This window comes from Musa acuminata, chromosome BXJ2-7 (assembly GCF_036884655.1).
Source record: "Musa acuminata AAA Group cultivar baxijiao chromosome BXJ2-7, Cavendish_Baxijiao_AAA, whole genome shotgun sequence".
Classification (NCBI taxonomy): domain Eukaryota; kingdom Viridiplantae; phylum Streptophyta; class Magnoliopsida; order Zingiberales; family Musaceae; genus Musa; species Musa acuminata.
The window spans coordinates 29,625,695-29,646,116 of NC_088344.1; the positions used below are offsets into that span (position 1 = coordinate 29,625,695).

A 20,422-nucleotide genomic window follows, 5' to 3' on the forward strand; every position below is an offset into this window, starting at 1 on the left:
TTTCTTTTGAGATGAGCAAGCTAGTAAGATTTGCCTCTCTTTGCAATGTGCAAGTTAACAATTTTTTGCTTCTCTTTTGAGTTGAGCAAGTTAGCAAGTTTTGCTCCCCTTTGTAATTGCCAAAAAGAAGGGATGGTTACAATAGTGCAAAACTTTTCCCATTACATCATTTTTCAAATCATCACATGAAATATATAAAAAAAATTTAACTTGGTGATGAGATATACAATTCATGAAAAAAAAAAGGGTATACAACCATAGATACAAACGAGTTGTTCATAAAAAAAATTATAAGCATCAAGAAGTCAAGTAACATATCATGGTGTATTTGGATAAGTCAAATAGTGAAAAGAAAGAATCATAGTAAAAGATCTTGATTCATAAAAAAAAATTCTCAAGTTATAATTCTGACAAATCAAGAGAAACCATGATCATTTGGATAATTCTCTAAATGACAAAAAGAAACATAGGAGAATAAAATGGTAGAATATTTTGATTCATACATAAGAAATCTCATGATTTATATAGAAAAGCTCTTCTTAAATAAAATGAGAATACATAATACGAGATTTTGATTCATAAAAGATTTCAAGTTATAATTATCAAAGAAACAATATCATGATTTGGATAAAAGAAAAATCTCAAGTTATAATTCAAAAAATCATGATTCATAAAAAAAATCTAATCTTAAATAAAATGCAAGAATCATACGAGAATAAAGAGTAAGAGATCTTGATTTATAAAAAAAATCTCAAGTATCAAATATCGAGAAATCAAGATCATGATTAGGATAAAACTCATTCAAATTCAAATCATCAAAATCACTTTCAAGAGATTCAAAATGACAGAAATAGATTTATCAATTTCTTATTAAAAAATTGATAAGATAGAGATTAAAAAATTTTCAAGAAAAATGCTTTCCTCTTTTTAGTTGTTTCAATTTAAGTGATTTGATTTCTTACAAACATGCCCAAGATTTTTTACGCCAAGTCAAAACATGCATCCTAGTTTAAAATGGAAAGAGCAAATCTCATCATAGAAATCATCAAGATCAATAAACCATAAATCACCCAAAAATCATCATTACTTCAAATCATCATGCATAATTAAATATAAAATCGTCAAGCATAATACCAAAACTTTTTAATATTTTCATTACATCATTACATTATTATGTATTATTAAATCATCAAGCATGATTTCATTAAACATAAAGTATTTTCAATCAAAATCATTTTTTTTGTTGTAGTAATATATTTTTATTTTAAATGAATCTAATTTTTCATGCTTAGTGCTATGAGTTAACATGCAATTGTTATACTTAAATTTTTAATTTTTTTTAAATCACTCGAAAGAGAAGCATGATTTTTTTATTTTTTTTATTTTTTTACTAACTAATTTAAAAACAACTCATAAAAAGCTTCAAGTAATTTTATAGTAAAAAGAAGATTTGTTTGAGTTGTTTACCTCATTGTCAAGAGTCATCAAAGCGAAGTTCGCCACTTCATCTTCATCGGTTTGCTCGTCGTCTTCAGATGCACTTATTTCGTCCCAAGTCACCTTGAGTGCTTTTTTGTTCTTTGGCAGCTTTTTCTTTTTAAGTTCATTTTTATTCTTAGTTTCATGTTTTATAAATTTTATAAATTTACTTGTGAGGAGTTCTATGTCATCATTACTTGAGCTTTCACTTGAGTGGTCTTCTTTTGTTCTAAGTGTAAAATTTTTTCTATTCTTTGGAAAGTTATTCTCAAATTTGTCATGTGCCACATAAGTCATTTCGTAGGTCATCAAAGACCCGATAAGTTCTTCAAGTGGAAATTTGTTTAAATCCTTTTATCTCTTATACTGTCGTCACTTTCGGATCCCAACTTTTTGGAAGGGATCTTAGTATTTTATTAACACATTCAAAATTAGAAAAATATTTACCGAGTGCTTTCAAACTATTGATGACATCCATAAAATGGGTGTGCATGTTAATGATAGTTTCGCTTGGCTTCATTCGAAACAATTCAAAATCATGCATCAAAAGATTAATTTTTGAATCTTTAACTCTACTAGTACCTTCGTGTGTGATTTCAAGAGTGTGCCAAATATTATACGCAGTTTTGCAAATAGAAATCTGATTAAATTTATTTTTATCTAAAGTGTAAAATAAAGCATTCATAGCTTTAGCGTTCAAAGAAAAAGTTTTCTTCTTCATATCATTTCATTCGTTCATTGGATTAGAAGACTTTTCAAAACCACATTCGATAATATTCCATAAATTCAAATCCATAGAAACCAAAAAAATTCTCATTCGAGTTTTTCAATAAGTATAGTCCGTCCCATTAAATATAATAGGATGAAAGATAGAGTAACCATCTTGAAAGCCGAAAAGAGTCATTTCTCTTGGGTGTTAAACCAAACGAGAAAAATATAGCTATGATACCAACTATTATGATCAAGTTGGCACTACGAGGAGGGGGGGGTGTAGAATTAGTGCTATCATAAAACATACATCGATTTGAAAATCTTCGTACAATTAAAATCGATATCCGAAAAGAGTTTAACTTGAAAGCATTCATAAGCATAGTGAATAAGTAACAAGGAAGTAAAGTAGTTGCAAAGTAAATGGCAGTGAAGAAAGAAGGCACACTAATTTATAGTGGTTTGGTCGTCGTGACCCACATCGACTCCCGATTCCTCTTCACTCGAGGCCACCGACTTCTACTATCGGTCTTCTTTCAATGGGAAAAGATCAAATATCCTTTCATACTCTTTCTCCTTTTCACAGGTTCAGGAGAGGACCTTTACACTTCTCTCTTTTACATTTAGACCTCACTTCTCCCTTTAGACGAACTTCTATACTAGGAAGAAGTGATCTTATACTTTAAGAGAGATTATAACTTTTTTCACAAGGATTCTTTCCCCCTTTTTCAACTCAATTCATGCTCATCCATGCAGGAATAGCTGGAGTATTTATAGGCCCAAAATGGCTTCAAAATTGGAGCTAAAAAATATCTCATTCTGGGTTTCCTAGGTCCTGGCGGTACCACCGCCTATGTTGGGGTACCACCGCCTGCAGCATTGACACTGGATGGTACCACCCAAGAGAGATGGATTTTTTTAGCTTTCAAGAGGGTCACTCTATCATTCGTCCTCCTATGTTCAATTGGATGGACTACATATATTAGAAAACTCGAATGAGAGTTTTCTTGCTTTTTATAAATTTTAAGTTATGGAATATCATTGAAAACGGATTTCAAAAGTCTTCTCTTCTAATGAACGAATGGAATGATTTGGAGAAGACTTTCTCTTTGAATGACAAAGCTATGAATGCTTTATTTTGTGCTTTGGATAAAAATGAATTCAATCGAATTTCTATTTGCAAAACGGCTTATGAGATTTGGCACACACTTGAAATCACACACGAAGGCACTAGTAGAGTTAAAAATTATAAAATTAACCTTTTGATGCATGATTTTGAATTGTTTCGTATGAAGCCAAGAGAAACTATTATTGATATGTATACCCATTTTGCGAATGTCGTCAATAGTTTAAAAAGTCTTAGTAAATATTTTTCTAATTTTGAACTTGTTAATAAAATACTAAGATCCTTTCCAAAAAGTTGGGATCCAAATGTAACTGCAATACAAGAGGCAAAAGACTTAAATAAGTTTCCACTTGAAAAACTTATTGGGTCTTTAATGACTTACGAAATGACTTATCTGACACATTACGAACTTGAGAATAACCTTCCAAAAAACATGAAGGATTTGGCACTTCAAAAATAGATAATGATGATATAGAACTCCTCATTATAAAATTTAAAAAGTTCATGAAACAAAATCAAAGAATAAAAATAAACTTAAAAAAAACACAACTACTTGCTATGAATGCAAGAAGCCAGGGCACTCCAAAGATGAGTATATAAAACTGAAGAAGAAGTTACTAAAGAAGAAGGAAGTACTCATAGATGAATCGAGCACATCCGAAGATGAGGAGCAAACCAACAAAGGCAGGGTGGCCTTTCAAAATGAGGTATGTAACTCACCCGAAATGTATTTACCTTATCATGAAATTACTTAGTACTTTCATGCTTTGATTAATTAGTTTTAAAAATATATATATCATGACAATTTCATGTTTTATGATAAAGGAATAAAAATGTTAAAATTAAATGTGATGCTTATACACCAAATAAGATTAATTCTATGTATGTTTTAAGAAGAAATAATGTGTCTTGATGATTTCTGTATTGCTTTTAGGATTTAAATATGATACATGGTTTTATAATAAAAACTTGGGCATGCTTATATGAAATCAATTGCATGAATTGAAACAACTAAAAAACGAAAAAAAAATTTGAAAACTTCTAAATCTCTATCTTATTAAGTTTTCGTCATAGATATCCTTGATGATGAATCTATTTTTGTTATTTATGAATCTCTTGAAAGTGATTTTGATGATTTATCGATTTAAATTTGAATGAATTTAATCCAAATCTTTCATTGATACTTGAGATTTTTTATGAATCAAGATCTTTGTTCTCCTATGATTCTATTTGCTATGTATCAAAGAGAAGCTTTATTAAAGTCATGATCTTGATTTTTCATAATTGTAACTGAAAATTTAAAAGAAAAATCAAGATCTTTGATCTCCTAGGAATTCTTTTCGTTATTTACTAGAAAGGAGATCTGTCAAAGTGAATCATGCCTTTTGGTATTCACGAATTGATCTTTCTTGATCCTTTATATTAATATCTTTCATGACTCCTTTGCATCTATGTGTGTATATCTTTTGTTAAGATTAGAACATTGAGATAAAAGAAAAATTTTGTACCATTGTATTCTTCCCGTCTTTTTGATAATGACAAAGGGGGAGAATGTATTGCTAGCTTGCACATTTCAAGGAGAAAAACTTGCTATGAAGCAAAATTACTAGCTTGCACTTCTCAAAAGAGAAGAAAGAACTTGCTATCTTGAACATCACCAAGAATTGTTAGCTTGCAATCTCAAGAGAAGCAAAAGTGTTATCTTGCCTATCTCAAGAAACAAAACTTGTAAACTTGTATATTTAAAAAAAGAAGCTAAATTTGTAAAATTGCACAACTTAAAATTATTGCTAGCTCGTATGTTGTAAAACTTGCATATCTCAAAAACTTGCTAAATGCACTTCTCATTTTTATTGATGACAAAGGGGAAGAAGTAATGATGATTTGAATTATGTGTGGTATGATGTATTTTTATATTTTGAAACATTACATGATTTTCTAAATTTAAAGATTCTATCAATATGATATATTGATAGAGGGAGTTAAGGTTAATACAATTATCAATTGGTTGTCATCATAAAAAAGGGGGAGATTATTGAATCTCAGATTTTAATGATAAAACTAATTGATAATGTTATGATCTAATCTGCATTTTGAGTGATGTAGGACTAGCTTCGATCAGGAAAGGTAAATTGATTAAAGCAGGAAGAATAAGAAGTTGGGCTGGAATTGAACATGTCAGAAGATTGGACGTCAGACCAAAGGAATGATCGATATGTCGGCAGAAGGCTTTGTGCCATGAGCATCGTGCCGAAGAATTGGACATTGCACCAAGGAGATCAGAAGTTATGGGTATCAATATGTCGATTGGATACTACACCAAAGGAGAGGAAAAAGCGCCGAAGGATCGGACGAAACGTTGGAAGAACCAATGACATGTCGGACAACAGATGATTCGTGTTTTATAATAATTTATCTAGATTGAGTTAGTATAGGTTGTAATTGAGTTAATTTTAGGTGTAACTATTACAACTCAATTAGAGACCCATTGGGCCTGAGTTGCGATTATTTTGGGCCAAGTGGAATGCTCATTCGGTCACCCAAGATTAGGTTAAACTACCCATGAGCTGAAAAAGTCAAGAGCACACTTTTCTATGCTATCAGGTGGTGGTACTACTAGACTAGGGGGTGGTACCACCCAATGTTAGTATGTCAGGTGGTGGTACCGCCAGACTAGGCAGTGGTACCACCCAGTGTCAGAATGGCAGGTGGTGGTACCACCCAATGCAGGCGGTAGTACCGCCCGTACCCCAAAAACTCAGGGATTTGAATTTTGGCTTCAAGTTTTAAAGTCATTTGGGGTCTATAAATACCTCACAAATTTCTGTTTGGAATACACATGAAAAGAGAGTAAAAACTCTGTGATTCTTAGGTTGTAAAACTCTTTTAAGTATAGAGTCCCTCCTCCAAGAGTTTACTGATAGTCTTAAGGGAGGTGTGTGAGGGAACACTTATAAAAGATGGGTGTAAAGGTTCTCTCCTAAACCTGTGAAAAAGAGAAAGAGTGTAAAGGTAGTTGATCTTTGTCCATTAGCAAGAAGAATGATAGTGGAAGCTGATGGCCTTAACGGAGGAGGAATCGGGAGTGGGCATAGGTCACGACAACCGAACCACTATAAATCAGTTTCTATTTTATTATTTACCTTTATTGTAAACTACTTTACTTCCTCATTACTTTAACTATACACTCTTACAAACATTTTTAAAGTTAAACACTCCTTGATACGATTTTATCGTACGAAGATTTCTGACTCGATGTAATTTTTATGTACTATCACGGACTTAGCTGGTTTGCTTAAGTTGTGCGGCACTCTTGCATGTTCGTCTACAAAGGTTAGCCTCCTCAAAACCTTCTATGGTCCCTTAGGACCTACAAAAGAGAAAACATGTTAGAGAAAGCACCTCACACGGGATCCACAAGCAATCATTTCAAGAAACACTTTACAAACAGACTTTTACAAGCTCTGAACTGTCACACAACAAAGGGTCCAAATGGTCCATTACAGACTGAAATCTCCCACAAGTGTCAATATAACATAACCTTTATTTACAAGCATAAAATGGCCACCAAACCCAACTAAATTGGGCTTGTTAAGCATTCGACCATCCTTCTACATATTGTGCAAAGCATAAACAAACCAAAAGACACAGATATACATGAGCATTATATTAAACATCATGTTTACAGTTTTGTCCATGACATTCTCCCCCACTTATTACTTCGATGTCTACTTCGAAGCCTTTACTGACACTACAACTCCTCACCTTTGTTGAGTCTTCAATCTTCTGCTCCAACTGCAATGCGCCTCTTGGCTCTCAATTGCTCTCCACTGCTGTTGTTGAGTAGTCGAACTTTTGATCCACCATGCTGCTTCAACTCGCCACTGACTCTGACTCTAGTGTGGGGTTGGCTGAGTTATATTGATCCCAGTTGGTTCTTGTGGATCCTTCATATGAAAGAAAAGGCCATCCTTACTATGCACCAGTCTCTTAAATGCCTCATGCTACTTAAACTAGGTGGATGCTTGTTGGAGCTTTAACGAGCATTGCTTCGTAAACTTTTAAAGTTTTTGGGTCCTTCCTCCATAAAATTTACCCATCGATTCTTCTTTCACTTAATTGTCACTTTCAAGTAGGTTTACATCACCTCCGCTTTCGATTGACATTCTGTTGGGAAATTAAGCGAATAATCTACTCTTAGTAGCACTTATTACTATTGGTGAGGATTTGACCACTATTGTCTTCCATTTGATTTCTTCGAAGGGTCTTTGAACATGTGCAAAGCTCCTTTGCTGGATAGATAAGAGAATTGGAGTACTTGGTTTCGCTCATTCTCTTAAGAGTTGAGAAGGCAAAAGTTTCTTTACTTCGCTTGCCTCCTCAAGGGTTGTACTCCATGCATCGAGTTGGTTACTAGTCTTCGCCCACTCTTTGCTCACACTTCTGGAGCACTCAAAGTGCTTGCACTCCTTGCATTGAGTTAGCTATTATAATTCACCTTCTCAATGTCATCGAACTTCTGGAATGTAGAAAGTTTTCTCCCCAACTTGGAGTAAGTCTCTAATAGTTTTAGTCGCCTCTGGGATTATACCATCTTCTCCATCAACCTTATCGCCTACTCCACTTAGTAGTAAAGGTACAACACTACGTACTACCTGCTTCATTCCTTAGTCGTGCACTCTCGCACAACCCGAAGTCTTTCACTTTCAACTATCTTGATGAGAAGCTCATTGACACCGGTCTTACGAAGTTCCTTGGTCTTTGCCCTTCAGCCTTATCTCGGTACTTAGAGTTTGCCTCTACATACTCCACCTCCTCGACCCCATTCATGACCAAGTGCTCTCCCTCCATAAGAGCAAGGGATTGATGACTTCACAGAAGTCTCGAATCTGCGGTACCATGGCGGTGTCATGCCCATGGCCCTTTTATCTGTCGTCTCATATCTGTATCCCTTTCTTCACGATCGGTAGATATGTCTTTGTGGCACTCCTCTGAGTCTACCTATATTCTAACTGATGCTTAGTTTTGTGTAGCTAAGTCCCTCTGGACTCGGCATCACTTCATCGCCCCTTTCGACCCCCTACTTCAATACCTCTGTGTTCTCCAAGTAGTTCCCCTTAGTCGATGGAAAGACATACTACAACTCCCATGTATGGCCTTTGCCATCATGTTATAGGTTCGCACCGATTTTGTTCTCCTTAGCTTCCTTGATAGCAACATTTGCTTACTCGGCCTTGTCCTCTGACTTGCCGAGCTCCCTTAAGCAAATATAAGTTTTAGAGCAGTCCAACTCTCCAGCTGCTCTAATCATACCTCTGCATGATCAAGTCCCTCCCATGGGACTCATTGGTACTTGCATTCAAAATTTTCCCTTAGTGGTACACAGCTCCCATATACTAATGACCAAGGCTTTCATCCGATACAAAATTCGATGCATGCATAGAAGACCCACTTCTATGGTACCATAGCTTTCACTCCTTGAATCCATAGCCCTTCTTGTCATCGTGTTGTTCACCGAAGTGGAACTCCTAGTAGCTCCCTATCATACCTCCATATGATATAGTCCATCACGGGATTAGATTCGTGTGTATCGCATTGCCGCGAACTATTCCACCACGATCCACTGCACCATGTCATCTCTTGGTGACATCTTCATTGCATTCTAATCCTTGTGATATGAACTCGGATTATGATCCCTTCATGTGTGGCCTCTGCTAACACATCGTAGGGCCTTTTCCACCTTCAATTGTGTTTGCTCATTTTGTAATTGGCATTCATCCACCTGCTCTTGGGTCATACCTAGATGTAATACCGCTCTAGGATAGTCCATCACCTAGTGGCTCCTAAAGTCCACCTACTTCATTGAAATTAGTGCACCATTATCTGGATCCTAGGCCTCTGCCCCTACCAGCACAATATCCACTATACACTACTCCCTTCATGGCAACTTGAATGATAGTACTATGGCATATTCTTCAAGAGTACCCGTCTCCGCGTCCTCTTGCCTCGTGTCAAGGCCTTCTGAACAACTTCGCCTCCACAAGTTAAGTCACCTTAGTTCCTCCGTCAAATACTTCTTTGAGGTAACGTGCATATGCCTTGAAGCTCCCTTCGTCTTTGGCACCATACAAGATGAGCCTGCTCTATCATAATGAGGGACCCATGGAACGACATGATCTCGCTCTTGCCTCTACAAGAGTTCATGTCCTTGACCTTTGTCCAAGGAAAGCTCTATGCCTCCGCTCCATATTTCATTTTCTTTGTCAGCTCCCTTCATGCGTCTTAGGTACTTTGCCAAGTTGCATCCAAGTTGCTCTACTCCTCGATTTGTATTGAGTTGATGATGGTCCTCACACCCACCATTCCACGGGTCAGCCCTCCATTGAGTTTAATCTCCATATCAACTCCAAGTGTGCCATCATTTGTGTTGCCTTGGATCGCTCCCCCACTTGATCTCGCATTGCATCCCCCTAATGCATTACTTCAAGTGAGATCATACGACGACTCCTCGCCGCTCGCTTAGTTTGTTGAGCTTTTTGAAGTTATTTTTTGAGGTACTCCTCCTTAATATGTGCAGTTCGTTGCATATGGTTCTCCCTTTGGAGAGTCGGGAGTTATCCCACTTGGATATCTATCCCGTTGGAGCAATTTGTCTCTTCACTTCCTTCTCTTTGAAAGTTTTGAAGACCACCATCCCCTTGGACTACTCCACCTTGCTTAAAAAACTATGCATTATTCTGCCTCCTGCAAATGCACTTGCTAGATTGTAACTCCACGTCAATATAACCCCCGCTGCACCCCTCAAGGCCTAGCAACATGCTAAACTCACTGCACACTTCAACCTCCTACGGATGTATCCTTCTCATGCTAAATAGAAAGTTTCAATGCTCTATAGCGCTGAGTTTCGGTCGCCTTGGGATGGCCACGAACACTCCATCGTTCATATACAAGCTTTTGCATGAGTACTAAATTCTTCAAGTTAGTAATTCCCCTCATCTTTGTGAGCTTTGCATAACTCTTTCAGTCGTTGAACAACTTATTCCACTTTATATGGTCTCATCCTTTACCAAGCGCCTCGCTTGCCTTGAGCACCATCAAGTATGGCTGCCATCGTTGAGCCATAGCTCAAACTCAGCTATCCTAACCTTTGTGCGCTATGTATTCTTCTCAGCTTGCTTGTCTTCATGGTGCCATTCTTCTGAATGTCAATCTCAAATGCTCACTCCTTTGAGCGACTCCTTTTCCCTACATCTTCATGCCTGTTTTCCCTCCAAACGGTCGCGCGTGCTGGCTGCCCTCAACGAAGCCCTGTTGGGTCCCCCATGTTTGAATGTCAAGTGTTTCTATGAGTGCTTATCCCACTCTGATACCATTTATTATGGACTTAGCTGGTTTTGCCTCAGTCGTGTGGCACCCTTGCGTGTCCGTCCGCAAGGGTCAGCCTCCCCGAAACCTCTTATGGTCCCTTAGGACCTATAAAAGAGAAATAGGTTAGAGAAAATGCCTCACTCGGGATCCACAAGCAATCATTTTGAGAAACACTTCATAGCCAATGCAAATTACAAATAGACTTTTACAAGCTTTGAACGATCACACAACAAAGGGTCCAAATAGTCCACTACAGATCGAAATCTCTCACAAGTGTCCACATAACACAATCTTTATTTACAAGCATAAAATGGCCACCAAACCCAACTAAATTGGGGCTGTTAAGCCTTCGATCATCCTTCTACATATTGTGTAAAGCATATACAAACAAAAAGATACGAACATACATGAGCATTATATTAAACATCCTATTTACAGTTTTATCCGTGATAGTATGTACTAATTCACCCCCCTCCCCTCCCCTCTTAGTGCCGACTTGATCATAACAGTTGTAAAACAACTGAACAAGTTTAGGATAAATGGGTTCACTTATTTGAAGAATTGGAAAGACATCTGTGTTAGCGAACCATTAATTGGTTCCAAATCATTCAATTCTTCTAGATCTATATATTTTCCCTTATGTATATTTCTAAACTCAAAGGTTGGGAATTTAAGGGCATGTTGAGGGGAATCAAAGAGTATGGAATCAAAGGTTTCATCTAATTTCCTCTTTTCTTTGTCCCTTGAGGATCTTCGAAGTATCATGGAATTATATTAACAATGAGAGAGCTATATATAAGTAGCAAGATCAATCAATGAATTGAGAGAAAAGTTTTAAGGATTACCCTTGTAATGATCTCCAAGAGGGTTGAGATTGATCCTTAGATTTGTAGAAGATAAGGGTTTTCTTGGGTTTCTAGAGGAAGAGCAAGGAGAATGAGAAGTGGAGAAAGGTTTAGTGATGTGGAGGAGAGGTCGAGGAAGGTTTAGGGGTGGTTCTACTACCAGCCCTAACTTTGATTTTTATAGGGCAAGGTTGCGGGTGGTGGTATCGCTAGCTGGGTAGTGATACCGCCACTTGAGCAGTGCTACCACCTATAAGCAGTGCATATTGGCGGTGCTACCATCAGTCCAGTTGTGCCACCGCCGGTGCACTGTTTTGCTCAAGATATCGCTGTTGGTTGTCTTTATCTAGCATTTTTACTTTTCTTTTGAGATGCATCAAACAAGTACTCTTACCTCCTTTTCTTTTGAGACAAGTAAGATCACAATAGAAAGAGGAAGGATTCATATGGAAAAGATCAAATAATACCAATGATCTATGAATTAGATTCTTCTTTTATGAATTGCAAAGAGAAAGAATGATAGTAAATGATCTCAAAAAAGAAAACTCAATTTTCAAAAGTCAAGAAATTCAAAAAATATAAAAGAGGAACTCATGCATCAAAAAGATTTAACATATCTAATTCTCTTCTAATAAAATTAAATTATTTCTCATTTAATGGTTTTATAAAAATATCAGCTAGTTGATGTTTAGTATCAATAAATTCTAAAGATATATCATGATTATTAATATGATTTCTAATAAAATGATGTCTAATGTCAATATGTTTAGTTCTAGAGTGTTGAATAGGATTTTTGTTAAACATATTACAATAGCGTTATCACATTTTATAGGTACGTTTTTCAAGTGAATTCCATAATCTTCTAATGTATTTTTCATCTATATAACTTGCGCACAACATGCACTTGCTACTATATACTCAGCTTCAATTGTAGATAATGTAACCGAGTTTTATTTCTTGGAAGATCAAGAGACAAGTGCATGACATAAGAGTTGACATGTTTCATATGTGCTTTTTCTATCTATTTGACCTAAGAGTTAATATGCATCAACATAAGCAAGTAACTCAAAGTTTTTAAATTTTGAATATCATAATCCTAGATTACGAGTTCCTTTTAGGTATCTAAAAATTCTTTTAATAGCTTTTAAGTGAGATTGCTTTAGATTAGATTAAAATCTAGCACATAGTCCAACATTGAACATAATATCAGGTCTAGTTATTGTGAGGTATAATAAACTACTTATCATACCACTATAAGTCTTTTGATCAAAGCATTCTCCATTATTGTCTATATCTACTTTTGTAAAAGTGATCATTGGTGTATTAATAGTTTTAGAACTATCCATATTAAATCGTTTCAATAAATCTAAAGCATACTTAGTTTGACTAATAAAAATTCTATTACTCAATTATTTAATTTACAATCCTAAGAAAAAAGTTAATTCGTTCATTAAGCTCTTTTCAAACTCTTGACTTATACTTTTGGGAAACGATTCACACAAAGATTCATTTGAAGAACCGAAAATGATATCATCAACATATATTTGGATAATGAGAAAATTACTTTCAAAATATTTAATAAATAATATAGTATCGACCTTGCATTTCATAAAATTATTTTGAATAAGGAAAGAACTAATTTTAATCCATAGAGAGCCTTAGACAATTTAAACACATAATTCAAAAAAATTACATTCTCAGGTGATTATTCAACATAAACTTCTTCGAAAATAAAGCCATTATGAAAAGCACTTTTAACACCCATTTGAAATAACTTAAAATTATTACAACTAGTATAGGCAAGGAGAATCCTTATGGTTTCAAGTTTAATCATAAAAGCAAAGGTTTCTTTATAATCGATACCTTTCTTGGTTGAAACATTTGGTACTAATCTGGCCTTATTTCTAATCACGATATCAAGTTCATCTTGCTTATTTTTAAAGACTCATTTAGTACCAATTTACCAAATGATCACTAGGTTTAGGAACAAGCTTCCATACCTCATTTCTTTTAAATTGATTTAATTCTTCATGCATTGCAAAGGCCCATGAATCATCTTTTAGGGCTTCATCAATGCATTTAGGTTCAATTTGAGATAAAAAAAGACTACATTCGCATAAAATTTTTTAAAAGAAGAACGAGTTTGAACACCTTTTGATGTGTCTACAAAGATTAGCTCCTTAGGATGAGCATATATATACTTCCAATCCTTAGGTAAGGATTCTTTGGAAGAAGATGCATCCAAGTTGCTTAAGGGAAGAGAGTGTTCATTCAAATTTAAAGCATTAAATTCAAAATCATCATCAAAATTATTTTTCTTAAATTTGGAAAGCTCATTAAAAACAACATGAATATATTCCTCTATAACCAAAGTTCTTTTATTAAAGACACGGAAGACTTTAGAAATTGAGGAATAACCAAGAAAAATACATTCATCGGATTTAGCATCGAATTTTCTTAAAGCATCTTTTTCATTTGAAACAAAACATTTACAACCGAAAACTTTAAAATACGAAATATTTGGTCTTTTGTTATTCCATAATTCATAGGGAGTTTTGTAAAGTAATAGTCTTATAAGAACCCTACATAGCATGTCATGTTAACAGCTTCGGTCCAAAAATATTTGGATAGGCTACGATCGATTAACATGGTTCTTATCATTTCTTGTAAGCTCATATTTTTTTTCTTTTAACTACTCTATTTTATTATAGATTTCTTAGAGTAAAAAAATTATGGTTATACCTATTTGACTAAAAAAAAATTGAAAATCATTGTTTTGAAATTCACCACCGTGATCACTATGAATAGATGAAATCATAAAACTATTTTCATTTTGAACAAGTTTATAAAATTTTAAGAAATATTTAAAACAATCACTTTTGTGAGTTAAGAAGTATGTCCAAGTGTATTTACTAAAATCATCAATAATTACAAATGCATATTTACTATCTCCTAGGCTTATTATATCAATTGGTCCAAATAAATCTATATGGATCAATTGTAGAGATGCTTATTTGATTTTTTAATTTGAAACTACTTTTTATTTGTTTTCCTAATTGATATGCATCACAAACTTTGTCTTTGACAAACTTGATGCTAGACATTCCTCTTATAAGTTCTCTAGTTAAAATTTGAGAGATTAGTTACATTCTAGCATGACCTAATCTCCTATGTCAAAGCCATGCATCATTGTTTAAAGCCAAAAAAACACGTTTCATCGTAAAAATCATCAATATCAATAGTATACACATTATTTTTTTTTAAGACAATCATAGATCTATTTTTGTGTAGTATTTCAATGATACAAGCATTAGATTCAAATTTGATAATATATCCTTTATCACATAATTGACCGATGCTTAGTAAATTATATTTTAAACCATCTACTAATGACATCTTCAATTAAAATGTTTGATTTGTTACCTATATTTCCTTTCCCAATAATTTTTCCTTTGTTATTGTCTCCGAAGGTGACAAATTTTTTGTTTTGGCTAGTGAGCTTAGAAAAATGTGTTATCTCTTACTCCTAGATTGTGATTGTAGACATATCTACAAGAAATGAGATTTTCTTTTAGGTACTCATTTAACCTTGAGTTCCTCATAAATATATCTACCTATCATTGAGTGATTTATGGTTCCTTTAGGAACCCAAACTAATTTGTGTGGACTATATTTTTTAAATGGACATTTGTAGGCAAAATGATCATATTTTTCACAAAAATTATATTTTTCTCTAGGTGAGACATGTAATGTAGGTCCTTTAACAAAAATAGTTTACTTTTGTTGAATGTTACTCATAAAGCCAATTCCTTCCTTTCTATAAACATAACTCTTATTAGCAAGGATCATGTTTAGATATTTATTTTCTATTTTAAATTATTTTTAGCATTTCTTGTAGTAAAACATTTTCTTTCTTAAGTGAATCTATCTCATCACACTTAGTGCAAGAAGCTAGCATACTATTTCATGCTCATTTTTTAATTTATTAAATTCACTAACAAGAGAAGTATGCTCCTTCTTTAACAAATTATATTTTTTACCAACTAACTTATATTCATCATATAGATCATTGAAAGAGATAAGTAAATTATCATAAGTTAAATAAGATTCGAGTGTTGAATGGAAAACAAGAGGGTTTTGCTGGCAAACAAGAGAGATGGCTTTTGCTGGCAAACAAGAGGGTTTTTCTATCACTCGTCCTCCTATGTTCAATGGAACATACTACACGTATTAGAAAACTAGAATGAAAATCTTCTTACTTTTTATGGGTTTCGATTTATGGAACATTGTTGAAAGTAGTTTTGAGAAGTCTTCCAAACTAATGAACGAATGAAATGATTTGGAAAAGAGGACTTTCTCTTTGAATGATAAAGCAATGAACGCTTTATTTTGTGCTCTTGATAAGAACGAATTTAATCGGGTTTCTATATGCGAAACTGCACATGAGATTTGGCACACACTTGAAGTCACACACGAAGGCACAAGTAGGGTTAAAGAGTCAAAAATTAATCTTTTGGTTCATAGCTATGAGTTGTTTCGTATAAAACCAAGTAAGACTATTGGAGACATGTACACTGTTTTACGGATGTCATCAATGGTCTAAAAGCACTTGGTAAAATTTTTTCTAATTTTGAACTTGTTAACAAGATATTAAGATTATTTTCAAAAAGTTGGGATCCTAAAGTAACGGTAATACAAGAAGCAAAAGATCTTAATAACTTTTCGTTTAAAGAACTTATTAGGTCCTTGATGACCTATGAAAATGACATGTATAATATAAGATAAACTTGGGAACAACCTTCCAAAGAATAAGGACATGACACTTAGAACTAAAGAAGACCACTTGGGTGAAAACTCAAGTGATGACGAAGATAATGATGATGACTTGCCACTTCTTACAAGAAGGTTTAAAAAATTCTTAAAAAGGAACAAAACAAAACAAGACACTAAGAAAAAAAAGTGAATTAAAAAATGACCAAGTAATTTACTATGAATGCAAGATGCTGGAACACTTAAAAAATGAATGTCCCTAAGTAAAGAAGAAGCAACCAAAGAAAAAAAAGGCGCTCAAAGAAACTTGAGATGATTCGATTGCATCCAAAGATGAGGAGCCAACTAACAAAGAAGAAATTACTAACTACACTCTAATGACGGTCATTTAAATTATTAGGATCGAGTCGACACTAAGACTAAGACGGATAGCGGGTAAATTAGTGCTCACTATAAAATTTTCTTCGATTCAGAAAATTTCAATGATTTTGAAAATTTTGATTTGATGAAACCCATATCCGAATTGATATCAAAAGTAAATGAAATAAACAATTAAAAATAGAGAACAATAGTAATTAAGAGCAAAAGAGAGTGCACACCAAATTTATAGTGGTTCGGTCATTGTGACCTACATCCACTCCCGATTCCTCCTCCGTTGAGGCCACCAACGTCCATTAACGGTCTTCCTTCAATGGACGAAGATCAACCACCCTCTTACAATACTTTTTTCTTTTCACGAGTTTAGGAGATGACCTTTACAAGCCTCACACCTCTTCTTGAATGATTATAAAAGTAGAAGCAGAGGACACTTAGAAATTTTACAACCCAAAATCTCAAGATTTTTGTTCATACTTTCATTCCCTTTTATGCTGAAAAGAGTGGGGTATTTATAGGCCTCAATGGCTTCAAAAATGAAGCCAAAAAATGTCTCATCCCGGGTTTCTAGGATATTGATAGTACCATCGTCATTATTAGGCGATACCATCGCTTGCAGACTGATACTAGGCGATACCACCGCCTAGTTTAGGCGGTACGACCGCTTGACAGAGCCTCGGAGACTAGGCTCTAGTGATACCACTGCCTAGCAGCATTAACTGCCGGCGATACCACCGCCGAGTCTGAACGGTACCATCGCCCAATCTAGACGGTACCACCGCCTAGACCACTTGAGAGGCTAAGCCTCAAGCGATACCACCGCCTAGTCTAAGTAGTGCCATCGTTTGACATGGCTCTAAGTGGCTGAATGGGCCATCCAACCGGCCCAATTCAACCTTGTTAAAGGTCCAATTGGCTCCTAATTGAGTTAGTAACATTTTTCTCAAAACTAACTCAAATTAAAATTCTAACTATGATAATTAAAACTAAAACAATTATGATACAAGTAATCTAAGTTATCCGGCACGTCAATTATTCAATCGAACTCTCGGTAAACTTCTAGCGAACTCTCAACGATCTTCCGACGAGCTTTCGGCAAACTCCCGATGAACTTCCAACGAGCTTTCATTGCATCGTCCCCAATCCTTAAGTGTATCTCCCGATTCATCCGACCTGATACCCGATCATTGACTCTAACCCGACTTCGACTCTTTTTAAATTATTTTATCTTTCTCACGATCATAGTTAATCCTGCATCACTTATCTTAACACATGGATTAGATCATTAATTTACTCATTAATTTCATCGTCAAAAATCGATATTCAACAAAAGTTACACGTAATCTTTTAGAAAATAAAAATCCTAAAGGAATAAAGAAAAAAAAATGCGTTTTGTGCCACTTTGGGTTTTAGTCTTAAATATTACAACACGGTATCGACGTGGCATGTCACGTTACATATATAAAAAATATTTTTTATTCAGAAGCTACAATAACCGATAGTAGCTGTAAAATAAACATTATATAAAATAACCATCTTAAATATTGTGATGCATCTGCCTCGACATTGCTTAGTTTTTAACACGTCAAGTTATCTCTCTCTCTCTCTCTCATAAGAACTGCTGGCATAAAAACTTTGACTACGCGTTTCGCGATCACTCGCGCATGCGTCGATCTGGCATCGCAATGTTTATGTGCCACGAGTTGCTCGCCTCCTTTTCTCGTTGAACTACTTGCGAGGAAGCATGGTGGTGAGGTAAAGAAGGTGATCGGAAATGGAGTTTTTCTTGGGTTCTTCTCTCTTCTTCCTCCTCCCCCTCCTCCTCTTCTCTTTCCTTTGCCCCGCCCTTCTCTTCTTCAGTAAACGCCCCTTTTCCTCTCCGGCCAATGGCTGCAGCAGCCTCAAGGGCTACTTCGTCATGGGACACCTCCCCCACCTCATCAAGAACAGGCGTCGGCTACTGGAGTGGTCTGCGGAGCTCATCCTCGCATCCCCCACCGGCACCGTCACCGTCGCCCCCGTCGTCTTCACCGGCAACCCCTCCAACGTCGAGCACATGGCCAAGGCCAACTTCGGCAACTACCCCAAGCACGGAGCCTTCATCTCGCCCGTCCGCGACTTCCTCGGCTGCGGCATCCTCAACGTCAATGGCGAGGAGTGGCGCCTCCAGCGCAAGGCCGCCAGCTACGCGTTCAACACTACCTCACTCCGCGCCTTCGTCTTCGACAAGGTCGACCGCGAGATCGTCGGCCGGTTATTCCCTTTGATGAGGGAAGCTAGTCAAAGCGATGAGGTGTTGGATCTCCAAGATGTGCTCGAGCGCTTCGCCTTTGATACCATCTGTAGCCTGGTATTGGGGGAGGATCCCGGGTGCCTCGGCGGCGGCCACGGGAGCGAAGAGAAAGAGGGGGAGAGGTTCTTCCGCGCGTTCGGCGACGCCGTACACCTCAGCGTCGAGCGGGCGCTGCAGCCACTCCCGCTGGTCTGGAAGGCCAAGAAGTGGCTCGATATCGGGTCAGAGCGGCGGCTACGGGAGTCGATGGCGATCGTCCACGGATTCGTCGACAGATGCATGCGGTCGAGAAGGATGCGGACGAGCGGGGACGGCGGCACCGATTTCCTTTCTCGGTTCGACCAGAGGGAACTCAATTCCAACGAGCTCATTCGCGACATCCTCATCAACTTCGTGCTTGCAGGGCGCGACACGACGCCCGCGGCACTGACCTGGTTCTTCTGGGTCCTCGCCTCGCAGCCCCAAGTAGCGAACAAGATAAGGGAAGAGATCGAACTCATCCGATCCCGACGAGCTGAGGAAGACGGCAGCAGAGCCTCGTTCACGATGGAGGAGCTGCGGGAGATGAACTACCTCCAGGCGGCGACATCAGAGTCGTTGCGGCTGTACCCGCCGGTGCCGCTGGTGCCAAGGAGCTGTTCAGAGGAGGAGGAGCTGCCGGACGGGGCGCGGATGCGGAAGGGGTGGGTGCTGATGTACAACGCGTATGCCATGGGGAGGAGGGATGAGATATGGGGGGCGGACTGCAGGGAGTTCAAGCCGGAGCGGTGGCTGGAGGAGGAGGAGGGGGTGTTCCGGGCCAAGAGCCCGTTCGTGTACCCGGTGTTCCATGGAGGGCCGAGGATGTGCATGGGGAAGGACGTGGCGTACGTGCAGATGAAGGCGATCGCGGCGAGCATCCTGGAGAGGTTCGAGATGGAGGTGGTGGAGGCGAGCGGGAGGCATCAGTTGCTGATGACCATGAGAATGGAAGGAGGGTTGCTGGTGAAGGTAAAGGAGAGGAGCAGTGGGAAGTGTGCTTGGAGCGCATCATCTATATGAAAAAATATATATTATTGACTAATGAAATGCATTTTATCCTTGATCAATATGTAAGGACATGATCACATGTAAAATTGAATTTACTATCATCAATTTCAATGAAGCATCTGAAGCTACGTAGGTTTCGATTTTCCAAGTTTATAGGTCACTAATTTCACGTCAAGCTTCCAAGTCTATGGGTCATTATTTTCACGTCAAGCATTCAAGTAAAAGAGATCGTCACAGTTTATTCAATCTCATATCTCAAATGAGAGGTTGATTGTTGTAATGATATACAGGGATGGATGCATTTAGTACCATTAAATATATTTTGACCACGACATTCCAAGTTATATGTGAAGGCATCAACAACATATTAGCTAAACAAGACAACAAATGCTTCAAAAATTTTCTATGACATGAAAGCCATCAAACACT

General features: G+C 36.8%; 1 protein-coding gene across 1 annotated transcript; it reads left to right on the forward strand.

The window, feature by feature from the left end:
• The first annotated feature begins 18,339 nt into the window (after positions 1-18,339).
• LOC135617511 (cytochrome P450 CYP94D108-like) lies at positions 18,340-20,272 on the forward strand. Its single transcript, XM_065117833.1, has one exon. The coding sequence runs from the start codon at positions 18,446-18,448 to the stop codon at positions 20,003-20,005; it is 1,560 nt and encodes a 519-aa protein (XP_064973905.1). The 5' UTR covers positions 18,340-18,445; the 3' UTR covers positions 20,006-20,272.
• The last annotated feature ends 150 nt before the right edge of the window (positions 20,273-20,422 follow it).

Excerpts from the sequence above, each read along its gene's own strand:
- LOC135617511 (XM_065117833.1), top strand. The coding sequence starts at position 18,446 with ATGGAGTTTTTCTTGGGTTCTTCTCTCTTCTTCCTCCTCCCCCTCCTC.